We start from the raw sequence: 26,339 nt of genomic DNA, 5'->3' as shown, positions 1-26,339 counted from the left end.
TTCATTAAGAATTCAAGCTAACATTTAATACAGAAATACGTCATACTTCCTAGTATGTAAAACAATAGGAAATACTGTCTAAATATTACGTTCATGTTAATTTCATATAAAAGTATTGTACATCTAGAAAACTATGCAAGATTAACTTCCTCAAACTACCAGACTTATATGCTTGTTAAATATTCTGTACGAAAACATTACTATTTATATATGCAAATATTATCAGTCATGAACTTCACATTACCAAACGAAACTGAATGATAAGGAGGATCCTAATCAACGTGAAAGTATAGTTGAACACTTGTATACATGGTAAAAATAACGTTTACAATATTTTCATTCTGTTGAACTGACTAGTTGCATACATTGTAAAAATAATGCTTAATATATTTTCATTTTGGATATTCGCAATGTCACACCAAAATAAAAACACGGCATCCAGGTTCATTTACAGCTCCGTCGAGCAGGTCTGAGTCACGCCCCGTCGAACGCCCGCTTAAATGTAAACAAACACCGGGAGCGGGATCTATCGACCGTCCCCCACCCACCACCCCACTGCCCCCATTTCGATACCTATTGACTGCCGAGGAAGGCAATCCTCATCAAGTTCTCTTCTCCTTAATACTTTAAATGGGTCTTTCTGAGGAGATGATAAAGCTTGGAGCGCGAGACTTCGCTTAGGGAGGGTAATTTTTTTCTTTTCGTCTGTGATTTTGCTCGTTTTACTTATTTATTTTATTTATTTTTTATCCTGCTTTATCCTACATTTTATCCTTACTTATTTCCACCCAAGGGGAGGATTTAACTTAAAGCTGCTCTTTATTATGCTTTAAAAGATGAATGATAATCTTATGTTAACTAGCGACGCAACGACTATGTTCATCGTTCGTTTTATTTATTTATAATCATTCTTTTATCCTACATGTCATCCTTACATATTTTCACCGGGGGCAAGGATTTAACGACTCCCTTTCATAAGTCTTAAAAAATGATTGACAATCTTATGTTAACTAGCGACGAAAAGACATCGTTCATCGAAACTGGATATAAGTGCGTTTTAAAGTATGAATAATTTGAACTGTCACTCGTTGTTGTTAGCTTTTTACTCTATTTTCATTATTTAATATTTTATCCTGACATATTTCGACCAAGGGCAGGAATTTACAGACTCTTTTTCATAAGCTATACCAAAATGACTGGAAGTTAAAATGCAATCCAGGGTAGCAACGTCATTTTCACTGCCTTTGGAAAATGAGTACGCTTCACGATATAAATAAACTTACCAACAATAGTAACGACTGAGAGACACGTCTCAAAGTTCGAAGAAGAAGAAGAAAAAATATAATAATAATAATAATAATAATAATAATAATAATAATAATAATAATAATAATAACTGAAAAAAAAAAAAAAAAAAAAGAGTACACCAGTCTCAAAAGTCCTTATCTCCGGAGCGGTCAGCGTCCCTCGCACGGGTGCCACGCATGATTTAAATCCGGGGTTGAACCCATTGTAAAAGTGGGCGGTGTCGATAACTGCAAAACATTGGATATTCCGATATATCATGTCTTCTCCGGCGTCCGCATCTATCGGCTATTAATCTTGACTTGATTGGCCTGCCTCTCCAGTGTTGGGAGTTTACGAAGGTGTGACGATACGGCAGAAATTAATTGCCTATAAATTGATCGCCTTTTCGCTTTTATCTCCCCCTCCTCCACCTCCCCCATCCCAAGCAACCCCCCTTCGAAGGGAAGGCTACATTAGAAGCGCGCAGAAAAGCTCCTCTTGAGCGATGGCGATCGTAATTAAGATAACAATGATGAAAGCCAAAACAAAGAGGAATTTCGACGCTAAGCTTTTACTTTGCTTTTATTTTTCTATCCAGGAGACTTTCGGGAACGAAGTTCCTTTGTTTTGAAAGCTACAGCTCACCTTAGCCATTCAGCACACGCTCATACTTTAGCGCACATACGTGAACTGTGTGTAGCACAAATATAATCTCAACATGCGCGTTGGTATAGCCAGATGGGAATAAGTATTTTTATCATCTCTCTCTCTCTCTCTCTCTCTCTCTCTCTCTGTATATATATATATATATATATATATATATATATATATATATATATATATATATATATATGTGTGTGTGTGTGTGTGTGTGTGTGTGTGTGTGTGTGTGTATGTGTGTATGTATATATATACATATATATATATATATATATATATATATATATATATATATATATATAGTATAAACAAACACACACACACACATATATACATATATAATATAGACTAGTGGCAATATGCACACATTAGAAAATTAGAGAGAGACCCAGTAGCACAGGTTTTTTTAAGAGTGTTAGGAGCCGCCGCTAATGTTAATCTTGCTTTCATCCGGAAGATACAAGATAAGCCTCTTTTTTGCATGTAGTTACGCCTTATCGCTTGGTTCACTCCTTAATGCTTATTTGTAGCAGAGCAATAATTTACTTCGTGCATATCATTTTCTGCTTTACTGGTTTTTTTTTTTAAGTCACTGTCTGAACTGGTGTACCTATTGTTCAAAACCCTTCATTGACAAAGCTGGATAAAATTTTCTGATAGATAAATAGATAGAATATGGATTTAGGACAAAGGCCAAGCGCTGGAACCTATGAGGTCATTCAGCGCTGAAACGGAAACTAACAGTAAGAAAATTTGATAGGTGTACCAGGAGGAAAACCTCAAAGCAGTTGCACTATGAAACAATTGTTAGGAGAGAGTGGAAAGAGACGCGGAATAAAGAGAATATGAACCGAGGTACATTGAAAGTAATGAAAGGGGTTGCAGCTAGGGGCCAAATGGATGTGGCAAAGACCCTGCAGTAATGCCTACAGGACACCACGTGAGGTGCACTCACGGCACTAACCGGATAAAATCTTCTGGTACGATTGTCAAATTATTTTCATTATTTTAGCGGTTTATGTTCTGTCAGTAAGTAGTTGCTTCCTCGACTGGCTACTGTTCATATACTGTCGGTGGGACGTCTCTCTCTCTTTTTTTTCTTTCTCCACCAGCTACGGTAGTATATGGTAACTGTTACCAGTTACCATATACTACCGTCAGACTGGCCTACGAGCTTAGTCAAATGTTTTCATTATCCTGTTAACATTCAGAAATTCTTTATATGCACCTTTGTCATTAGTAAATAATAATATACTCTTGGATCTGCGACAATGATGATTTTATTGCCGAAAGTAAACCTTTCTCATGAAGATAAAATGAATTGAATCTTTTTAAATAATCTTATATCTCTTGTGGTGAGGAGCTTGAACCCGCACATATTATATATACGTATATATATATATATATATATATATATATATATATATATATATATGATATATATATATATATATATATATATATATAATATATATATATATATTATATATATATATATATATATATATATATATATATATATATATATATATATAACAGATAGATAGATACAGATATATATCCTTACACGCACACACACACAGATATATATATATATTATTAATATATATCTATATATATATATATATATATATATATATATATATAATATATATATATATATCTCTGTCTGCGTGTGTGTGTGTGTGTGTTCTTCGCATCTACTCATGCTTGTACGCAATTTTAAGAATACACTACTGACAAGCACCCGTAAACGTTAATTTGTGTTTGTACACACGCCTGGGCATATTATGCAAACGGCCGCGCGTTCAAACCGCTTTCACACACACACACACACACACGCGATGTCATATAACATTTCTTTCGGAATGTAATCGCGATTGTCATCTGGCTGACACCCCGCTGGTTGGGGACCTTGTTCCCTCATTAGCCGCTTCGGCCAATCTTATGTTTCTGTCACACACGATCTGCTGCGATGAGCAACACTTATTAGATGGACGACTAGGTCCCGAGAATGCCAAAGACGACGACGCGTGGGAGGAGGGTGGTGAATGTATAGGAGCGTCGTCGGTGGTGACCTTGGTTCGGTGACCTTGGTTCTTAGAAGCTGTGGCGCCAGTTCTGTATACGTCGGGTCAATTAGTCGATGGTAATCCTTGCAGCGAAAAGTGTCCGTGTTTGTGGTGTCCTCGCGTTAATTTATAAGTATTTTTCTTCTCCGGCATTTAAAAACAAAAGAAAGTGAAGCTACGTTAAGCCTGAAGCGCCTTCATAAATTCCAGAGAGAGAGAGAGAGAGAGAGAGAGAGAGAATAGATTGTGGATGAAGCACCTTCATAAATTTAAGAGAGAGACCGAGAGAGAGAGAGAGAGAGAGAGAGAGAGAGAGAGAGAGAGAGAATAGATTGCGGATGAATCACCTTCATAAATTTAAGAGAGAGAGAGAGAGAGAGAGAGAGAGAGAGAGAGAGAGAGAGAGAGAGAATAGATTGCGGATGAAGCACCTTCATAAATTTAAGAGAGAGAGAGAGAGAGAGAGAGAGAGAGAGAGAGAGAGAGAGAGAGAGAGAGAGAGAGAGACTGCGGATGAAGCACCTTAATAAATTTAAAAGAGAGAGAGAGAGAGAGAGAGAGAGAGAGAGAGAGAGAGACCTTACCTTACAGACCTTACAGTTCGTTCGGGTTGCCCCAGGTCCCTCAGTGTGAGGCGCCTCTAATGTCTACCAGAGAGTTGCTAGTACATCTTCCGGTATATTTTGCATCTTCCAATCTTGGATGGTCTGGGATGCAGTTTAGATATTTGTCGAGCTTATTCTTAAACACATCTACGCTCACTCCTGATATATTCCTCAGATGAGCTGGCAACGCATTGAATAGACGCTGCATTATCGATGCTGGTGCGTAGTGGATTAATGTCCTGTGTGCTTTCCTTATTTTTCCTGGTATAGTTTTGGGCACTATTAATCTACCTCTGCTTGCTCTTTCTGATATTTTTAGTTCCATGATATTTTCTGTTATTCCTTCTATCTGTTTCCATGCCTGAATTATCATGTAGCGTTCTCTTCTCCTTTCTAGACTACATAATTTTAAGGATTGTAGTCTTTCCCAGTAGTCTAGGTCCTTAACTTCTTCTATTCTAGCTGTAAAGGACCTTTGTACACTCTCTATTTGTGCAATATCCTTTTGATAGTGTGGGTACCATATCATATTGCAATATTCAAGTGGACTACGAACATATGTTTTATAAAGCATAATCATGTGTTCAGCTTTTCTTGTTTTGAAGTGCCGTAACAACATTCCCATTTTTGCTTTACATTTTGCCAACAGAATTGCTATTTGATCATTGCATAACATGTTCCTATTCATCATCACACCAAGGTCTTTAACTGCTTCCTTATTTGTGATTGTCTCATTATTAGGTCCCCTATATGCATATAGCTTTCCTTCTCTGTCTCCATAATTTATTGATTCAAATTTATCAGAGTTAAATACCATCCTATTTACCTCTGCCCAATCATATACTTTGTTAAGGTCTCTTTGTAGAGCGTTCCTATCTTCATCACAAGTAATTTCTCTACTTATTCTTGTGTCATCAGCGAAACTACTCACTACCGAATCCTTAACATTACTGTCTATGTCTTCAATCATAATAACAAACAATATTGCAGCTAGCACCGTACCTTGTGGCACACCGGATATTACCTTGGTTTCATCCGATTTCTCATCGTTTGCAATAACTATCTGTTTTCTGTTGTGTAAAAATTCTTTTAACCATCTTCCTACTTTATCTACGATATTGTGTTTTCTAATTTTCTTTGTTAATATATTATGGTCTACTTTGTCAAAAGCTTTTGCAAAGTCTAGATAAACCACATCTGTTTCATTTCCGCTTTTCATATTTTTGAATATGTTCTCACGGTGGACTAACAGTTGGGTTTGTGTACTTTTTCCGGGTACGAAACCGTGTGTCCTATATTAAACAAATTATTTTTTATTAAATAAGTTTCATAATATTTTTCTTCATTACCCTTTCATACACTTTCATAATATGTGATGTTAGACTCACAGGCCTATAATTACTTGCCTCTAGTCTTGATCCACTTTTGAAAGTAGGGGTGATATATGCTAATTTGTGCTCATCATAAATCTTGCCTGTATCTACACTTTGTCTTAATAATATTGCAAGTGGCTTTGCGATAGAATGAACTACTTTCTTTAACAAAATAGCAGGGACTCCATCCGGCCCTGCAGCAGCTCCATTTTTAATTTCATTAATTGCCTGCACAATATCAGCTTCATTAATTTCTATGTCAGCTAAATATTCACTATTTTCTTCCTTACTTCTATATCATTATCTTCATTATCTATTCTAGGGGTGAATTCTCTCTTATATCGTTCTGCCAGTATGTTGCAAATTTCCTTTTTTTTCATTCGTTAATCTCCCTTCAATTCTCAGAGGGCCTATTTCTATTCTTCTTTTATTCATCTTCTTCGCATATGAGTATAATAGTTTGGGGTTTTGCTTGATATTTAATAGGGTTTTTTCTTCCAAGTCCCGTTTTTCATTTTCTTTTGATTGTATAATCTTTTGTTCTGCATTTTCTATCTTACTTTTTAGTTCTATAACTTTCCATGCATTTTTTTCTTTTGCAAGACCTTTTTTCCACTTTCTGATTTTCTGGAACAAGATCCTTCTGTCTCTTGGTATGCATGAATGATGTTTACTTTTCTTCTTCGGTATATATTTTTCCACTATTTTCTCCAATATTTTATATAATATCTCCGTATTTACCCTTATGTCATCACTTACGAAAATGTTATCCCAATCTTTGTTTAATTCTTCATTAATTTCTGACCATTTTATATTTTTACTGTAGAAGTTGTATTTTCCATATCCTTCCCACTTTTTCATTTCTTGCTTATCTCTATTTTCACTTGCTTTGGAATGAACTGTTAATTCTATGACATTATGGTCTGAAATACTCGCATTATAAACTATTATTTCTTTAACATAATTCATCTCGTTCACAAATACTAGGTCTAAAGTATTTTCCTTTCTTGTTGGCAGGTGATTTATTTGTTGAATGTTGTATTCTAGTAGCATATCTAATAGCTTTTCAAATTGCCTCTTATCTTCTGCACTACTATTACTCTCTTTTTTATATGTATAAGTACAACCACAATCTCCTATTCGTTCTTTCCATTCTACGAAAGGAAAGTTGAAGTCACCAGATAGGAGAATAGTCCAGTCCTTGTGATTTCTACATATATCATCCAATTTTTCAATTATTAAGTCAAACTCTTTAGTATTAGGAGGTCTATATATTACTATGTTCATCAATTTTTCAGATTCAAATTCTACCGCTATTAGTTCACATTCTGAGTTACTATATTTCTCATATATTTTTCCTTGTTTTTTGTCTTTCCCATATATTGCGGTTCCCCTTGATTCCTATTTTTTCTATCTGATCTATAAGTTTGGAACCCTTTTATTTGATCATCATTCCCAGTCTCTTGGAATACCAGGTTTCACTTATATTCATTATATCTATTTTCTTTTCATTTTGGGTTAGTTCTTCTAAGTACTCTATTTTTCTTTTTGAGTTACTCGTAACTAAACCCTGCGCATTCATCACTATGATGGTTTGCGTGTTTTCTCCTTCATTTAATAATGGTAGTAATAAGGATTTTCCCATGTCTCTTTCCTGTTCTGGTATGTTGTTCTTTTTTTCATTTCCAGAAATTCTGACATTAAAAAATCCAACTTTTCCATAATATTTGATCTTCCTTCATCATAATTATTCATTTTGTGTCTGAATCTGCAATTTTCTCCGTTTCTGCAATATCCTCTTGCATAATAAATACAGTTATTATCTCTTGAGTAGAATTTCGGAGCTGATGCTTTGAAATTTTTTGCTGACACCTCTGCATATCTCATTGGTGGTTTGCTTTTCTCTTTTACCTGATATTCTTGATTTCTCTCTTTATTTGTTTGTTTCTTTCTTATTTTGGATTTTATTACTTGGTTGGTTATTTATTTGATTATGATTCATGGCTACAGGGTGCATATATTTGCATTTTTTTGTCGAACTTACATCCTTTTCCTTCTTTTAGGTTTTTACATATTTTTGGATGCAGATCTCTGCAATCATCCCCATATCCATCTAAGTATGCACATTTACCATATATTTCATAGTTTTGACATATCTTAGGATGTTTGTAGTAACATCTTTCTCCAAATCTGCAATTCCCTCTTTTCAAAAGGTTGCAGATTTTGTCTTTCTTGTCTATTTTTTCCTCTTCCCGTCATTGTGTAGATCTGGGTAGAGCCTCTTCGGGATTTGCTTTTCTGTTGTCATATCGTAATTTATTTCTTCGTAGGTATGCTGCTTTATTGCCTCATATGTAGTATCAATGAGTATCTCTGCATCCATACTTTTATCTTGTTCTTTGTTTTCCTTATTTTTTTCTGTCATTTCATTTTTGTTTACTTCTCTTCCGTTTTCCTCTTCTTCTTTTTCTTCTTCTTCTTCTCTTCCTCTTCTTCTTCTTCATCCTCAACTATTTGTACATTCAATCTTGATTTAATAACATTGTCTATCCATGATAGACATGTTGAACAAAAATTCTTGTATCTTTTCTCAAATCTTGTATTACCTCAGCACACTGTGGATGGGTCGGAATGTTGCATGCAGCACATTTTCTGATTAGGTTTTGTGGATTGACTATGCTATACCAAACCTTACACAGTTTGCATGCTTTTGGCATTCTTTTTCCTAATGCATCAATTAGGATATTCACAAGATTCACCTTATTCATTTTCTTTGTCGGAATATGTTGGTTTATGTATATTTTCTTTATGAGTCTCTTGACCACTTGGATTTTATTTGGAACTTCTTCAATTATTTTCAAGATGTTTTCATTAGATTTGTTCCAGTTTGAAGGATTATATCCTTCTAATATATCTATGAATGCTTTTGTATCTTTTTGGTTAGGACTGTTGCTGATTTCATAGATGAGAAATGCCAGTTCCCTTCCTGCTACCTCATCGTATTGCGAATCTGCTAAACACGCCAAATTACGCCACCTCTTCCCGCAGTTGGAACTTACTGCCATCTTGTTCTGATTTATAGTATTACACTTGATAAACTAACTTAGAAGACGCTTTATCCTACTATTTTCACACTAATCTTATCACCGATAGTTCACGAACACTTCTAGATATTTCTCAAATTCTAGTCGTATGTTAAACTTGTGATATCTGTTGATTAATCTGACTTCACGCGGGTACGTCTCACCAAGCAAGATGGCTACTACGAGAGAGAGAGAGAATAGATTGCGGATGAAGCACCTTCATAAATTTAAGAGGAGAGAGAGAGAGAGAGAGAGAGAGAGAGAGCGGAAAGATTGCGGATGAAGCACCATCATAAATTTCATAAATTTAAAAGAGAGAGAGAGAAAGAGAGAGAGAGAGAGACGGAGAGAGAATAGATTGCGGATGAAACACCTTCATAAATTTAAAAGGGAGAGGGAGAGAGAGAGAGAGAGAGAGAGAGAGAGAAAGAGAGAGACGCTAGGTGTTGTCTTAAGCGCCCTCGTGAATTCAAGAGAGAGAGAGAGAGAGAGAGAGAGAGAGAGAGAGAGACTACCTCTAAAATGCATCCAGCAATATTTGCGTGCGCTAGTTTAGTGTTTATGGAGTGACGATTCCCTCCTAGCAGGGCACGGCAATTAACACTATTCAACAAGGATGAGGAGTCCTTAAGGGCGTCTTTTATGACAGGGCGTGGAGGATAGGTACGTGGGTGCGAACAAGGCCCGGGCGTGGGTGAATGCCCATCGCCCGCCATATTGGAGAACTTTTGTTGCTCAGTACAACCTCGAAGAGAGGATCCCCCTCTGTGACGTCACTGAATGCGGGTCTCGTGAGGACTTCGGGGAAGTCATTCGCGGGGAACCGTAACGCCTAAAACGCGCATCGGGGCATCAGGGGTAATGGTCTTTCGAAACACGATGGGCTTCCGATAAGAGAGATCAGGGCATCCTACTCTTCGGACCCTCTACCATTAAGGAGTACGCTCCTACAACCTTATCTCACGAAGGCATTTTTACGGGGTTAATATGAACATCAACGATTTCTTTTTACTATTCTTTATTTTATTTCTATTCACACTAAATTCCCCAGTGCAAATTTCTCTCTCTCTCTCTCTCTCTCTCTCAACTGCATTTTAGCCTCTGCTATTAGGATAACGCATTGCCAACGCTTCCCAAGGCCCTGTTTATTATTTTTCTCGTCTCTGTTTTTGAAGTTCCTTGTTGCTGTTAAAACAAAAACAAGAGAGAGAGAGAGAGAGAGAGAGAGAGAGAGAGAGAGAGAGAGAGAGAGAGAGAGAGACTGAAGTGGAAACAGATGCTTTTAATCGTTTATACGTAATGTTTGTTTAGACTGGTTTCCTTCAATATGAAGCTTAATATACTTCGTCTGTATAGAAACCAAGCTAATGACAGTTACTGTAAGTACCATAATTCTCTTCTTGCACGTAAGAAAGGGGATCATGAAAGTCAGAGTTTCGTCAACAAATAATAATAATAATAATAATAATAATAATAATAATAATAATAATAATAATAATAATAATAATAATAATAATAATATTAATAATAATAATATTAATAATAGAAACATGAGCAAGCAGACTATTAGTCCAGTCCTTCGTCAAAATTTGCACAGGTCCAAAATGTCTTGCAACGTGTTGGATTTTCATTTTTCCGTATGTGCGAATTTCACTAATCATTTAAGATTTTGGTAAGACGAATATACCCACCGCTGCCTGTATGCGAGACAATGTAAAAAAAAAAAAAAAAAAAAAAAAAACCTTGAAGAACAGCTGAAGTCATGTATATATAACTACCACGGCCACATAAACATACGCAAATATGTAAATAATCTCGGAAAACATGTGTTAGTCGAAGGGAAGAATAAAAAAGAAACAGATAAAAGTCAGATTTGTTCGACCATGTTCAAACGCACATAAAGACCAGCAGCCCATAAAAAAATGCAGAAAGAAATATAAAAGCCATTGGAGATACCACCAAGAACATGGGCGCGGGAGGATTTTACTGGCTTTTAGCGGACGCTCTCTTCAAAGGTGACGATTACGTACGCTTGCACAAACGAGGACGTATTTTTTGGTAAAAGCAATTCAGTATGTTTGTTTGCTAAGGCGCATATACCTACTGTCTATTTATCTACTACCGATAGATATATATATACATACATACATATGTACTATATAAATACATACATGTATGTATGATGTATGTGCCTGTTGTGTGTGTCTTGTCTTGGTATAGGCTTGTCATAAACTGGTAGATAGTTATTAACATAGTACATAAACTCAAACATGCATGCGCTGGATATACACGCACATGACAATGCGTAAAGAAATAAATTACGTATAAAACCTGCACAAGGGATACCTTACATCTTCATTACACTGCAAAAATGTTTGAAAAAAGGTAGAAAGTGAGGAAGAAATCTCCGTAAAACGAAAAGGAAAAAATAACATATCTCCGCTGCCATCAAGGGATATTATTTGACCGGAGGATCTTTTGATAAAACGTGAATAATGAAAGTCATCCCGGAGGAATAATAAAGAGAGAGAATATTAAATAACCGTAGAAATAACACCGTCAGTTGTCACTCCTGGGTGACGAGAGTAAACGTGTGATTCTTTCTTTATAAACACAAGAGTTATGTGTAATGGCAGATTTCTCCCGTGATTCTGCATACATTTCGAAATCTCTGGAGAGAGAGAGAGAGAGAGAGAGAGAGAGAGAGAGAGAGAATGGCCTGCTGGCAGGACTCCAAAAGGTCCTTTTCTTCCTTTCTGTCTTTTGAAAACGTTTCCCTTTTTCCTTATTCGGTCGTTGTTTGCCCAAAGGACGTGGCGTCCTTTGAAGCTTCTGAGATGGTTATGAAGAATCCTTTCTTCGAATCGGCATTATTTATTTTTCTCCTTTAATCGTAAAACATTTATGAAAAAGAGGGAGGGTAATGTGCTTGGAAAAAATGAAGAAAGAGAAACGTTAATATATTTTCATGTTGTACGAAACATTCAATGTACTTTTAATTTTTCCTTTTCAGTTTTCTGTAAAAGGAAACTATTGAGATGGCTACTTGTTTGTCCGTCCTCATATTTTTCTGTCCGCCCTCAGATCTTAAAAAACTACTGAGGCTAGAAGGCTGCAAATTGGTATGTTGATCGTCCATTCTCCAATCATCAAACATACCAAATCGCAACCCTCTAGGCTCGGTAGTTTTTACATTCTTTAAAGTTAAATTTAGACATAATCGTGCTTCTGGCAACGATATAATCCATGCCACCACCTGCCAGGGATTAAAGCTTAATGGGCTGCGGCTCATACACCATTACACTGAAAATAGAGCTCTCTTTCTGTGGTCTTGATTATACAATGTAGCGGCTGTACAGAAAACACGATTGCGTCGAAGAATCTTCGGCCATTTTTTACTTTTCTGTTATTGAAGACAAGTATTAATTTCAGTGTTAAAACAGAAAAGAACGACAGATAATAGTTGGTCTTTGTGTTTTATCTAAACTGGATCTGCCTCTTTCCTGCTGCATTATTGAAGGCAACGCATTCATCAAGCGTGAGAAAGAGAAAGACTACAAAACACATACGGAAAAAGAGGATAAAAACAGGAGGAACTCTCTCTCTCTCTCTTTCCCAACGGACCGTATGCTGTAACAGAACCCACTACAGAGTCAGCAAAAACATGAATAATGACCTGTGCTTCCAACAGCGACTTGGAAGTTTGTCCTTACTAGACTGAGACCAAGGCAGGCTTTTTTTTACGTTACATTCCCTTTATCACTTCATTAATCTTTTTATTATTATTATCATTATTATTTTTTCTATTTCCGGTGGAGTTTCAGTGAGAGCGTCCGACACATGCTTTCGAAGGGCGGGGAAGGTAAAGGATGCCAGGAGGCTTCACTAACGACTTCTAGACTTTTTTCTTATTTTATTCAATTCGCCGTCTTTTTTTTTTTTTTTTTTTTTTGAGAGGGGGGCGGGGGCGGACGGCCTGCGCGGTGGGGGACTGTGAGCAAAAGAAGGGAAGGAAAAGGAATAACTTCACATTATCCTCTTCTTGAATTTTATTACGGAAGGAGAATATATAGTTAATAAGTGGCTTTGTACTTATTATTATTATTATTATTATTATTATTATTATTATTATTATTATTATTATTAGTAGTAGTAGTAGTAATTGTCTGGGTGTAACCGTTTTATCATCATAATCATTTTTACCCAGTGTAAATAAAGTCTGTACATACCTTGCCTATCTCTTTATATTATCCTGAGCTGAAATATAGATTATTATTATTATTATTATTATTATTATTATTATTATTATTATTATTATTATTATTATTATTATTATTAAATGGAAAATTGTACGCGGTATTATTCCAAACATCTTACTTCTCTCTCTCTCTCTCTCTCTCTCTCTCTCTCTCTCTCTCTCTCCACGTATTTCGCAGTTATTACTGAAAACTCGTTAGTTCAGTTAATTAGCAGTTTGGACATGAAAAATTGCAAGTACGCCTTATTAACGTGGCAGTTCTAAGTCACCATGATTACTGTTGTTGCGGTTAAAATGTGTTTGCAGAGTGTTCGAGTTATTAGAAGTGCCACAAGAAAATGTTTCGTATCAAAATCCTTTTTTTCATCGTTATTAACGACCAGGGAACCGGGGAGCATGAAGAACTGCTTTGGAAGTAGCAAAATTCTCTCATGAAGTGGAGTTGTAAATACGCCTTATAACTTCGCCTTAAAACTTCTCTCTTCAGGTGGCGTAATAAAATGGTCTCTTCAAGCGAATTTATAAATAAGTCTTGAATTCTTTCTTGAAGTTAGGTTATAGATATGCCTTAAAATTCCCACTTCATGCGAGATTATAAGCGCGCCTTGAAGTTTTCTTCGGGAGAGGGTTATAAGTACGCCTTAAAGTCCTCTTCAAGAGGGTTATAAGTACGCCTTAAAGTCCTCTTCAAGAGGGTTATAAGTACGCCTTAAAGTCCTCTTCAAGAGGGTTATAAGTACCGCCTTCCTCAAGAGGGTTATAAGTACGCCTTAAAGTCCTCTTCAAGAGGGTTATAAGTACGCCTTAAAGTCCTCTTCAAGAGGGTTATAAGGTCGCCTTAAAGTCCTCTTCAAGAGGGTTATAAGTACGCCTTTAAAGTCCTCTTCAAGAGGGTTATAAGTACGCCTTAAAGTCCTCTTCAAGAGGGTTATAAGTACGCCTTAAAGTCCTCTTCAAGAGGGTTATAAGGTCGCCTTAAAGTCCTCTTCAAGAGGGTTATAAGGTCTCCTTAAAGTTCTCTTCAAAAGAGTTATAAGTACGCTTTAAAGTCCTCTTAAGAGGGTTCGCCTTTTCAAGAGGGTTATAAGTACGCCTTAAAGACCTCTTCAAGAGGGTTATAAGTACGCCTTAAAGTTCTCTTCAAGAGAGGCTATAAGTACGCCTTAAAGTCCTCTATGAGAGAGGTTGTAAGTACCCCGTAATGTCCTCTTCGAGGGAGGTTATAAGTACGCCTTAAAGGTCTCTTTAATCGAGTTTATAAGCATGCCTTAGAGTCCTCTTAGAGAGAGGTTATAAGTACAACTTAAAGTCCTCTTCGAGAGAGGTTATAAGTACTTGTTAAAATTGTTTCATGAAGTAAGGCCATAAGTTTGCCTTATAGTTCTCTCATCAGATGATGTTATAATTATCTCTTCAAGTGAGGTTACATGCACGCCTGAAACTTATCTTTCTAGTGAGGTTGCTTGTAAAACCTAAACTTGTTTCCAAGTGAAGTTATAGGGGGAAGTTATAGGTACACCTTAGACTTCCCACCTGAAGCGAAGTCATAACTACATTAGGATCTTAATTTCTCTCTTTACGTGAATTCCATAAGTGCACCTTGAACTTCTCTTCAAGTGAAGTTATAAGAACAAATTCAACTTCTCTGTTCAGGTATAAGTGCACCTTTCTCACAATTAACAAGAAGTAAACAGTACATCTTAAACCTTTCCTCTGGAGGAAAAGTGGAAAAAGTCCACCTTGAACTACTATCGACAATATCTCTGGGAAATCTTAAGTACATTGAAACGGCTGAAAATAGAGAAGGTGGGCACTTATAAGTCTCCCCTTCAGAATTTCACGTCGTCCTTTCCTTTCTCTTCAAGAGGGTTATTAGTAAGCCTCAAAGTCCTAATGCGGTTATAACTTCGCTTCAAGTGAGAAGTCTAAGAAACTAACTTCGCTTCAAGTGAGAAGTCTAAGAAACTAAGAAATCTGCAACTTCCCCCTGAAGAGGGGAATAAGTGTCGTTCTAATTTCACTTGGAGAGATAATTTTAGGACTTGCAAGCAACCTCACTAGAAAGAGAAGTTCCAGGCGAGCATGTAACCTCACTTGAAAAGATAATTATAACATCACACGATGAGAGAACTTTAAGGCAGACTTATAAGAAGAGGACTATACTAATAACCCGGATACAGTAACGAATCAAGTCCTCAAATGGTTATGCAACAGAGCACCAGACCGTGAGAACAAAACTCCGTGTCCTGTTGCCCTCACAACACACTGATGCTGGGGTCACACATCCACGTATCACGACGGCGTATGCCCACGTATGTGGATCGTGGGCATCTTCGCGGTGGACCTTGAACAGCTGGTAAACAGGACACGGGCTGACGGACGTAAAGCCAGCACTGTACATTGCGCCGTACATTACGCCGCAAATGTACGCGCAACGTTGTGGGGCCGTAGGGTACAAAAGTGCTGGAATGCAAACAAAGCTTGCAGTTCCCCTTGTCAACTCCGTGCAACAAGAAGTATTCGCCCCTGTTCTGAATCATCATGGATTAAACAAAACAGCAGCCTTAGGAACTTAGATAACAACTGTTGACATGAGATTCATTCGCAGCCAACAAAACTAATAAAATAAAAATACATTACAAGAGCCCAAGACTAACCCTAGAGCACTTAATGTGTACCAGAACACACATCAATTACACTTTAAGTAAAATATGAAGCTATTTCAACTCAAAAACTACACACGCGCGCGCACACACACACACACACACACACACACACACACACACACACACACACACACACACATATATATATATATATACTATATATATATATATATATATATATATATATTATATAGATATATATATATATATATATATATATCTATATTATTATAATTATATATGTATATATAAATATATATATATATCATATAATATATATATATATATATTTATATATATATATAATATATATACGTATTATATTATATATAGATTATATATATATATATATATATAATATATATATATATATATATATATATATATATATTTATCATATATCTATATATATAATATATATCTATTAATATATATATACATATATTATTATTTATATAATATATATATATATACACGTGATGTCATAAATTTGCTTATGATTTGTATAAGCAAAGGCTTAATAGCAGATATATCTGTTAAGCTTAAAAATAACCCAAAGTGAGTTTTTGTTGTGTGGAAGATAAATGACTGATTTACTTATAACAATGCAGTGACCAACGTCCTCCATGTATAAAATACAGTTTTACTACGCTTGTCATTGATGGCTGTTGGTTATCCGGATTCTCTTGTTTTAAATAATAAGCATAAGTTTTGGTCACATATACGTATGCTTCTTTAATTGCCTATAAACACTATTATTTCTGACACATACACACATCACATCATGACATATTCCTTCCATGATGTCCTAGCTAAATTTGTAATGAACCAAGTTTTCTTCAAACAGATCATGCCAAATATATTTTCTCCCTCTCTAATCGCTCTCCTTTCTTTGCTGAAATATTAGAAATTAAAAATGATATTGTAATAAATTATCCAGTATTCAATTGTTAGAAAGAGGGGAATAATTTCCGATAATAATTCGGTATCTCGCATCTTTGCAATTGTAAATCCCCCTGAAACAAAAATAACATAAAAGGGAGTAATACCAAAGAAATTAATTTTTCTTATTGGTAATTTAGCCACAGAAAATAATAGTAAAAATCATTAAATAGTAAAAATTATTAAAATGATAAAAAAAAGTGAGAAAATTTTGGTTTATCTCCACGCAGTTTCAGGTCCTGGTCTGCTTTCCAGAACAGTGAAAAAAAAGTTAGAAAAAATGACATGAAAAAAAAAAAAATGACAAAACGAAAAATGTCCTGAAAACTAGTCGGAGATGTACTTTGCACGAGGTACACGGAGCCTAAACAACACTGAATTCTGACCCCGTAACCATTTTGCCTTCTGGAAATATTCGTCGGTTTTGTTTTTTTTCTATTTGCATAATTAACAGCTTTCCTGAGCTGCTTCTGTAAGAAAAAAAAGTCTGTGTTCATGTTTTGACCCAAGGACAGGTTCATCTCTCTCTCTCTCTCTCTCTCTCTCTCTCCAGTTCTATTCTTGTATCTGCGTAGACATAATTCTACTCGCTTATCTTATTATCAATCTATCCATATCTCTGTTCTACTGAATACGATTTTCAAACAAAAATGTAACAATTATTCTGTGCTTTTCTTCGCTTTATTTAGATGAACGTTTAACAATCTTTGTCTGGTTAATGAACAAACACACACAAAAAACTTCTCTTTCCCTTTTTATTACAAGCTCAAGAAAAAGATACTTAATTGTGAGATATTTCCTTTGATGCCAGTAATATCTTTCTTTAAAAATATAAATAACACATTTTAAACTCTACCCCAACTATTATTTAGAAAGCATTACTTCTTATAAATGGATCTAACAGGGTCATTTCAGAGGTAAATGATGTCTTAGCAAATAAAAAATTATAATCTGAACGATCCTTTTCAAAGACTATAATGCTTGAATATCCGTACAAACACAAAGGTAAATTTCTAACTAACTAAATCTCCCATCCTCTCTCGACTACATTACTCTCGTTCTAAGACATCATACTTTCAAATTATACCTTGATTCTTATGGCTACAAGATACCTTTCGAGTTCAAGAACTCTGCAGCTTTTACCCTTTTGTTTTGGGATCAACAAGTTCACCAGCAATTAAGGACCTAGGTCACAGGTTAAGGAAAGGACCGTCACTCTTCAAAATGGTCTCTCTCTCTCTCTCTCTCTCTCTCTCTCTCTCTCTCTCTCTCTCTCTCTCTCTCTCTCCTGGCCTGGAAGACCCTGAAACCAATACGCTATTCAAGGTCTATATCATTCACGAGACAATAGCACGGCCAGCATCGGTCGGACAAAAGACGCAGAGGAATATTATTCAATTATTCCTTGTTTCTTCACAAAGGGACAATGCAGAAGCAACGGGGCTCAGCGTTAATAAACATCAAGTTTAATTAGTCTTGATTGTTGGGGCTTAGTCTGCATAAAAGCATCACTGGCGTGGCATTGTTTCGCTGTGCATCATAACGGTCAAAAGAAATTCAGCTTGTTTGATCGCTGTTGATTCGCCCAGAAATTTTCGAGAGAATTATTGCAACTGATTATACTAGGAGGTATACGTACATATATAATTCAGTCTGATAGCTGCTTTCAATGCGTACGAGAAAGGTTCGTCATGTATTTCAATTTCGGTTGCATGAAACGAGGTTTTACGCAAATTAAGGTTAATGAAAGGGTCACAAAGCCATCCTATGCTATTTCGTCTATTGTTCTACGAGGTTCATTTCAGTTATAGTATTAATATAAATAGGAATATGCGAATATAAACATCTCCACTTTATAGGAGCTTACTAACGGCTGCCATCCTGCTAACGTGTGCAAACATAATTTTACTGGTGACGTAAAAAATATACATATATGAATCCGGTTACAGAGTTATAATGAAATGTCTGGAATATGTAAATCTTTGTTCTGTATCTTCATAAAAAATAGATAGACTCAAAATTTCCGTATCGTAAACCTAGAGGGTAAACGCAAATTAGTAATAATAAAATAAAAAATAAAAGATTCTTGTAACATTTGTTGAAAGGAGTTGACCTATGCTTCGTAAACTTAATACACCTGGTCAGCGTGCATTAAGGTTTCTTGGGTGTAAAAAGAGTCGTGGCTAGTAAATGTTGGCAAACGCAGACTAACAAACTGATTTGATAAACATAGTTCATTGCATGTTATTTACACCAGTTTGGTCAACAGATCACTTGAACTTGACAAGAACACGTTTACTACGAAAGAAATGTTAGATATCTTGTTTTCTGATGATTGAAATGATTGAAAAAATATTGAAAAGATAAATATAACTCAGTAAATATGAAGGGAAAATCTAAGGGGGAGATGGCTCTATCTTTTTTTTTTTTACCTCATAGTTTTATTGCCGAAGTTGCGACGGGGACCTTACTAAGGTGTTGATTGCCCCCCTCCACCTGCAACTCGATGCAATCTATTATAAAACCTACGGTAACTCAGGTCGTCCATTTACTATTGTGAATGTTTTCCATGTCAGAAAATGTTTGTATGTATGCATACACAATGTAGTATGCACACAAAACGGTTTCCCCTTGGCTGATTTTTTTGGCTTTCAGAAAACTTAAACTTCCAATCTAGACAGCTGACACCAACGTCATATCTAGTAAATATCAAAGAGGCGATTTGCATTTGAAGGCCAAACCTGTATAATATTTAAATAAATTTTCATGTTGAAATTCGTCTCTGACGGATTATGCTTCATTTTTCTGAAGCGTCTAGAATCCACGGGGTCATCCAGCTGACGGTGTGTATACCATCTTTAGTGAAGAGAAGACCAATCTGTTGCTTTTATACCCGTCCCTCTTAGAAAACTGGTTTTCAAAGAAGCTAAAGATCGTTCTTAAAACATATTTAAGTCGTCTTCTTCTCACGGTTAAATTGCTTTCATTATTCTTTTTTCTTTTTTGCAATATCATACAAAGAGCCTCGAATGCCTTTCTAAGTTTACGACCCTCTTTTTATAAAGGAGGACCTCCATAATCAACTTTCGCTCGCAAAAAAAATCGATATTACATCAAAGTAAATTTGCATATCCTCTGCATTAAGCCGGACAGCTTCCTTGGATGGCATCCGGGAATTATCTTCGTAACCTGCGACTAAAGTGTAAGGCATTTGTCGAAGATCTGCTGTTTGGATTAAAAGAAAATGATATACTTTATTTATTCCGCAAAATGATCAAAAGCAAAGAGAGCTTCAGCGGCGATTAAAAATGAGTCACGTGACAACTACTGGCAACTCTGCACTTGCTTAGCAACTCGTGCAATATGCCAGATCATGCTGAATAATTAAAGCATAAGAACCTGCGACATTGTTTCTTCTCGGCGGGCACCAGCCTTTCGCTAGCAACCCCCGCTCTCCCCCATCCTCCTGCAGGGTCCTTCGTCCTCCAACAGGGTCCCCCATTCTTCCCCAGAGTCCCACATCCTCCCCCAAAGGTCCTTTATCCTCTCCCAGGGTCCCTCAGCCTCCCTCAAGGACCCTCATCCTCTCCCTTGGTCCCTCGTCCTCCCCCAGGGTTCCTCATCCTCCCCCACGGTCCCTTATCCTCCCCTAGGGGCCCCTCATCCTTTCCCAGGGGCCCCTCATCCTACCCCATGGGCCTCTCATCTCCAAAAGGGTCCCTCATCCTCCCCCAGGGACCGCTCATCCTCTCCAAGGGTCCCTCATCCTCCCCCAGGGACCCCTCAGCCTCTCCCAGGTTGCCCCCATCCTCCCCCAGGGTCCCTCATCCTCCCCCAGGGACCCCTCATCCTCTCCAAGGGTCCCTCATCATCCCCCAGAGACACATAATCCTCTCCCAGGGTCCCTTATCCTACCCAAGGGGCCCCTAATCCTCCCCAAGGGACCCCTCATCCTCCCCCAGGGACACCTCATCCTCCCCCAGGGTCCCTAATCCTCCCCCAGGGACCCCTCATCCTCTCCCAGGAACCCCTCATCCTCTCCAAGGGTACCTCATCCTCCCCAAGGGACCCCTCATCCTCTCCCAAGAACCCCTCATCCTCCCCAAAGATCCCTCATCCTCCCCCAGGGACACCTCATCCTCTCCCAGGGTCCCTTATCCTCCCCCAGGGGCCCCTATTCCTCCTCCAGGGCCACCTCATCCTCCCCCAGGGGCCCATCATCCTCTCCAAGGGCCCTCATCCTCCCCCAGGGCCACCTCATCCTCCCACAGGGACCCATCATTCTCTCCCAGGGCCCTCATCCTCCCCCACGGCCCTCATCCTCACCCATGGCGCCCCTCATCCTCCCCAAGGGGTCATACTATTGCCGGTGCTTCGCCCATTTTTCTCAGACGCAATCACTGAACCTCGAGGAGGTCAGCGGCGCCGATAAAGAAAAAAAAAAAAAAAAACTATATTCGGACCGTCTCCCAAATCGGGGGGCGCATGCGCGCCTGACGTTGACTAATAACTCACGAGAGGTGACTACCGTAGATGCTTGATCAAAGCATCACCGCCTGAGCAAGAGAAATCGCTCGGCGATGCTTAGACCCAGTTGGGAAGACGGAGAGGTTTCTGACCTGATTTTCTTGGTTAAGCATCTGTCGGGTGAGTAGTATGTTTATCTTCTACATTCATGAAATGAGAGAGAGAGAGAGAGAGAGAGAGAGAGAGAGAGAGAGAGAGAGAGAGAGAGAGAGCGTGTGTGTGTAAAAGAGAGGGGACAGAGAGAGAGAGAGGGAAATGTGTGAGTGCGTATGTATGAGAGAGAGAGAGAGAGAGAGAGAGAGAGAGAGAGAGAGAGAGAGAGAGAGAGACGTCCATAACAAAAGGACTTCATTACCTTTAGTTGAAGGTCGCTTTCTCCATGCTGGTATATTACTTATCTGGGACAGCGAGGTATTCAGTAACGGGGTTATTAATTAACTTGCAATATGCAACATGTCACAAGGCAATTCATACGAAATTCATTAATACTCCAAAATTCTCTTGTTGACAGTTCGGGGTTGAATCCGAAGCCAGTGCTCAGTTAAAACCGAAAGACTTTATTTACTAAATGCAAAAGAAAAAGACTGTGATGCAGATGATAACTAAATATGATTATAATTAATTCAGATAACTCCAAGCTCGTATTTTCAACGTCCATTTCGTCACAGGAATTATTCATAAGTGTCGGTGTTTTTAAAGCTTAAAAATGATTACTGCAATAAGAATATCTGAGTTAATCAACAAGAGTCTATTGGTAGACCAGAGAAGTTGCCCCAATGCGATTGCAATAGTCAACAGAAATAATTTTAACTACTAAAATGGAAAATCCACGTGATTTATTCAGAATCGATAGACTTGTTATTGCTTTCGCAAAAAAATCTTGGACTACAAAAATAAATTCAAGCATAATAGTTACCACAGTAAACACAAATGTATAAACTATATAAATCTGGCAACAATGAGAACAAGTAAATTTTTATTGCTTCAAAGTTGCAATGCAACTCGGGGAAGCTAGAAATATTTTGTGGCTGATTAAAACATGGCTACTTAAGCACACAATTAAAATGAAATGGATTACCATGTAAGCACACGATCCATGAGGATAAGAATAGGAAAAGGAATTTTGTAGCATTTTTTTTTTTACTGGCTCCTTATTTAAGACAACTACACATTTCCTTTAATATAATACTGAAGAGGGGACATAATTTTAGCCCCCTTTATTTTGCAATCCAGAGAAACAAGAAAATAGTTTATATCTACAACTGAAAGGAAAAATAAAAATGCATACCTCTTTTTTTTATTGTCATGCAACGAAATATTCAATGCTAATATCGTGTCACAACGTAATATGCATGCATATTAAATTTTTAGTTGCATTTCGTCTTATAGAATCAACAAAGTAATTTTAGAAAACATTGGAAACGACCAAAAAATTTCCCCAAGCATGTCAATCACAATGTTAAAAACAAACGTGGTGGAAAAGAAATGATTAATATTTACATAATAAGCACGATTGCATATTCCAATCCTTCAAGTGTTTCTGCACTACTGCACTATATTCGCTACTTTGGAATTAGACCGTTCCTTCCACAATACAAAAAAAAAAAAAAAATTACAGAGTGTGGAAAATGCTGTCACAATATCTTTGACTGGAATAAAGGTAAAATTATATATATGAAAAAGCTCACACACGGTGAAGTCGCATATATGCCTTCTCATGCTTTTCAAATACATCGTTATCACCTTCCTTTATTTGCATTCTCTCTTGAGCACAATAAGATAACCAATGCACACCCAACACTCGAGCAAGAATGCTGATTCAATCCAAACATCAAGAGGAAAAAAACATATTCTCTCTCTCTCTCTCTCTCTCTCTCTCTCTCTCTCTCTCTCTCTCTCCTCTCTCTCTCTCTCTCTCTCTCACTTCCCTAAAGTGGCTGCATTTGGAACCGGTGTCATATGCATTCTAGCTGTAGGGTTTGGAATGATAATGCATACTCATGCGAGTATATTCTTTGTCGGAGGTAATACATGCATGAATAATAAATAAAAAGTTTCTTTTATCTCGTGAAATGTGTCATTTGCATAAATGAACGTAACAGTATAAAGTCCTTGCCCCTATGAAAGAATAGTCTCAAGAGAATAAACAAGATAATGGTCACTGCCACATTCATGACTAAAGTGCTGATCTGTGAATGAACCACTGTGCAGAAAACTTCCACAATAGAATAGAATAGAATATAGATTTTAGCCCAAAGGCGAAGCGCTGGGACCTATGGGGTCATTCAGCACTGAAAAGGAAAATGACAGTAAAAATGTTTGAAAGGCGTTAAGTATATCTTAGTTTTACCAGACCACTGAGCTGATTAACAGCTCTCCTAGGGATGGCCCGACGGATTAGATATTTTTACGTAACTAGGAACCAATTGGTCACCTAGCAACGGGACCTACAGCTTATTGTGGGATCCGAACCACATTGTATCGAGAAATGAATTTCTATCATCAGAAATACATTCCTCTGATTCCACGTTGGCCGCGCCGAGAATCGAACTTCGGACCACCGGATTGGTAGCCGAGCGCGAAAACCACCCGTCCAACGAGGAACTTGAAAGGTGTAACAGGATGAAAATCTCGCAGTTGCACTATGAAACAACTGTTAAGAGAGGGTGGGAAGTAAGATGGAAGAAAGAGAATATGAACGGAGGTACATGAAAGGAATGAAAACGATTGCAGCTTGGGCTGGAGGGACGCTGCAAAGAACCTTAAGTAATGCCTAGAGTGCAGCGCATGAGGTACACTGACGGCACTTTCCACCTATGGAGTTCCACAATGATAGCCACTTCATCCACCTACACAGAGGGATCACAAACAGCTTGTTCAACTCCCATACTCACAATAGCCACTTGCGTCTATCTTGCATGCAACCTCACGTTTCTCTGGTAGCATAGTCACTCCTTTCCAGCATCTCAACCCATTACTATCAATCGTACGCCAGACACTGTCGACCTATCCGTTCTTTTCTCTAATCTATCGTCCACCATTCTTTCCATATGATCGCAGTATCTCAAACGCTGACCTATGGTTTCCATTACACTAACATTTTACTACTTCTGCGCATCTCCACTCAAATCAGCGAACCGCACATTTTGCACAAGAAGTTCATCTCAACAGCTTTAACTAGTTTTCTTCCGTTCACATAATACATCCACACTTCACAGTCATAAAGGAGAGTTGGCTCAACTCGTTCATACAATCCAACCTTGTCTTTCAAATGACTTCTTATTGTCTTGCAAACTTTTTGCCAAGGCTGTGCTGCGTCCATGACCTTACCTTTTCTATGGCTTACCTTGCCGCTCATAATATGATCATCCGTTATCCAAATTTCCCTGGTTTCCATTTACGCTTATACTCTTACTTCCGACATATTTACTCGACCCTCTCTTGAGAATTCCATGAACTGAATGAGTTTACACACACACACACACACGCATAAATATATATATATATATATATATATATATATATATATATATATATATATATATATATATATACATTTATAAAGGTTTTTGCCACGAAGGAAAAATGAAAAAGCGACATAGCCGAGTACTTTCGGTCCTATTCGGACCCTTTACTGAGGGTCCGAATAGGACCGAAAGTACTCGGCTATCTCGCTTTTTCATTTTTTCCTTCGTGGCAAAAAACCTTTATTTATACATAGCATCACGTTTTATATACTTCGTGATCAAGTTATTCATATATATATATATATATATATATATATATATATATATATATATATGTATGTATGTATGTATATATAATCTAATTAGTAAGTATAAATACGGATAAGATGTGTTTCTGCTGAATGGAGTAAATGAAGTACTTAGTATTTAGCTGGCGGTGTTGAGTCGTAGTCAAGGTGAAAAAGATATTAGCAACTGAAACTATATCTCAAAATATTTTGCAGAAAAACATGAGACTAATAACACTAGCATATTAAAAACACGTGACCCCACCTTCTGCAATGGAAAGGCGAGAGTGTGTGCGTGTGTGTATATATATGTGTCTATGTGTGTATTCTACCGTAAAGCAGGCAAAAGGCAAGCAGGAATTGAGAGAGAGAGAGAGAGAGAGAGAGAGAGAGAAGAGAGAGAGAGGGAAGCGGCACATGTCTTTCATCTTCCACAACATCAAAGTCGCCTCATTTTTTCATTAACATCTTTATTGTATTTCCAAAAGGACTCTTCTTCATCCATCACTATCACTTGCCTTCCCCATCATCATCCATCTTTATATTTCCATTATAATCCTCTTCTTCTTTTGTTCATTATCTACCCATCTATTCGTACTTTTTTAAGAGGCAGCAATTTTTTTCTGTTCTCCTTCGTCTTCCTTACATGTCCGCCGATGAGACTGCAAAGTCTTTCAATTCATTCTCTCTCTCTCTCTCTCTCTCTCTCTCTCTCTCTCTCTCTCTCCAAGTTGCAGTTTAGTGCTATCAACTTGATTAAGTATTTTGAAAAAAAATTCTGGAAGAATTTTTCAAATACTGCAGAAATATTCACATAAATTCTCCAAGGTGCCATTTCAATTTATGTTGAATATAAAACTCGCTTTTCCTTTTCCTACGTGGTTGATACGTGAAACAAATGTCCAACTCTGCAGCTTATGCGTATGTGATCTCAACAGAAGTCTTTGAGAGAAGGGAAATGTTAATTCATTACAATTTTGATTATTTTTCAGGAAATATTTTTCAAGACGATAAATAGCGATCACAAAGGTTACCATTTTAGCTTTGGTTGTAGACTAAGAGTAATGAAATAATAATACAAGGAGTGATCTAACCTCCAGCTTACTCGGTCG

At 37.3% G+C, this 26,339-nt stretch overlaps 1 protein-coding gene across 1 annotated transcript in view; it reads left to right on the top strand.

Moving 5' to 3' along the window:
• The window catches only part of LOC135220299 (uncharacterized), a 41,637-nt gene extending 20,259 nt beyond the window's left edge, over positions 1-21,378 (top strand). Inside the window, exons 4-6 of the mRNA XM_064257552.1 lie at positions 9,730-9,871; positions 20,419-20,847; positions 20,930-21,378. Coding sequence (XP_064113622.1) covers positions 9,730-9,871; positions 20,419-20,847; positions 20,930-21,378 — 1,020 coding nt within the window. The remainder of the gene's footprint in view (positions 1-9,729; positions 9,872-20,418; positions 20,848-20,929) is intronic.
• Positions 21,379-26,339: the final 4,961 nt, after the last annotated feature.

The sequence above is a fragment of the Macrobrachium nipponense genome, chromosome 20 (assembly GCF_015104395.2).
Source record: "Macrobrachium nipponense isolate FS-2020 chromosome 20, ASM1510439v2, whole genome shotgun sequence".
In the NCBI taxonomy this organism is placed as follows: Eukaryota; Metazoa; Arthropoda; class Malacostraca; order Decapoda; family Palaemonidae; genus Macrobrachium; species Macrobrachium nipponense.
Note: the sequence above shows the minus strand (reverse complement) of the source record. Positions and strands in the feature narration are given on the sequence as shown.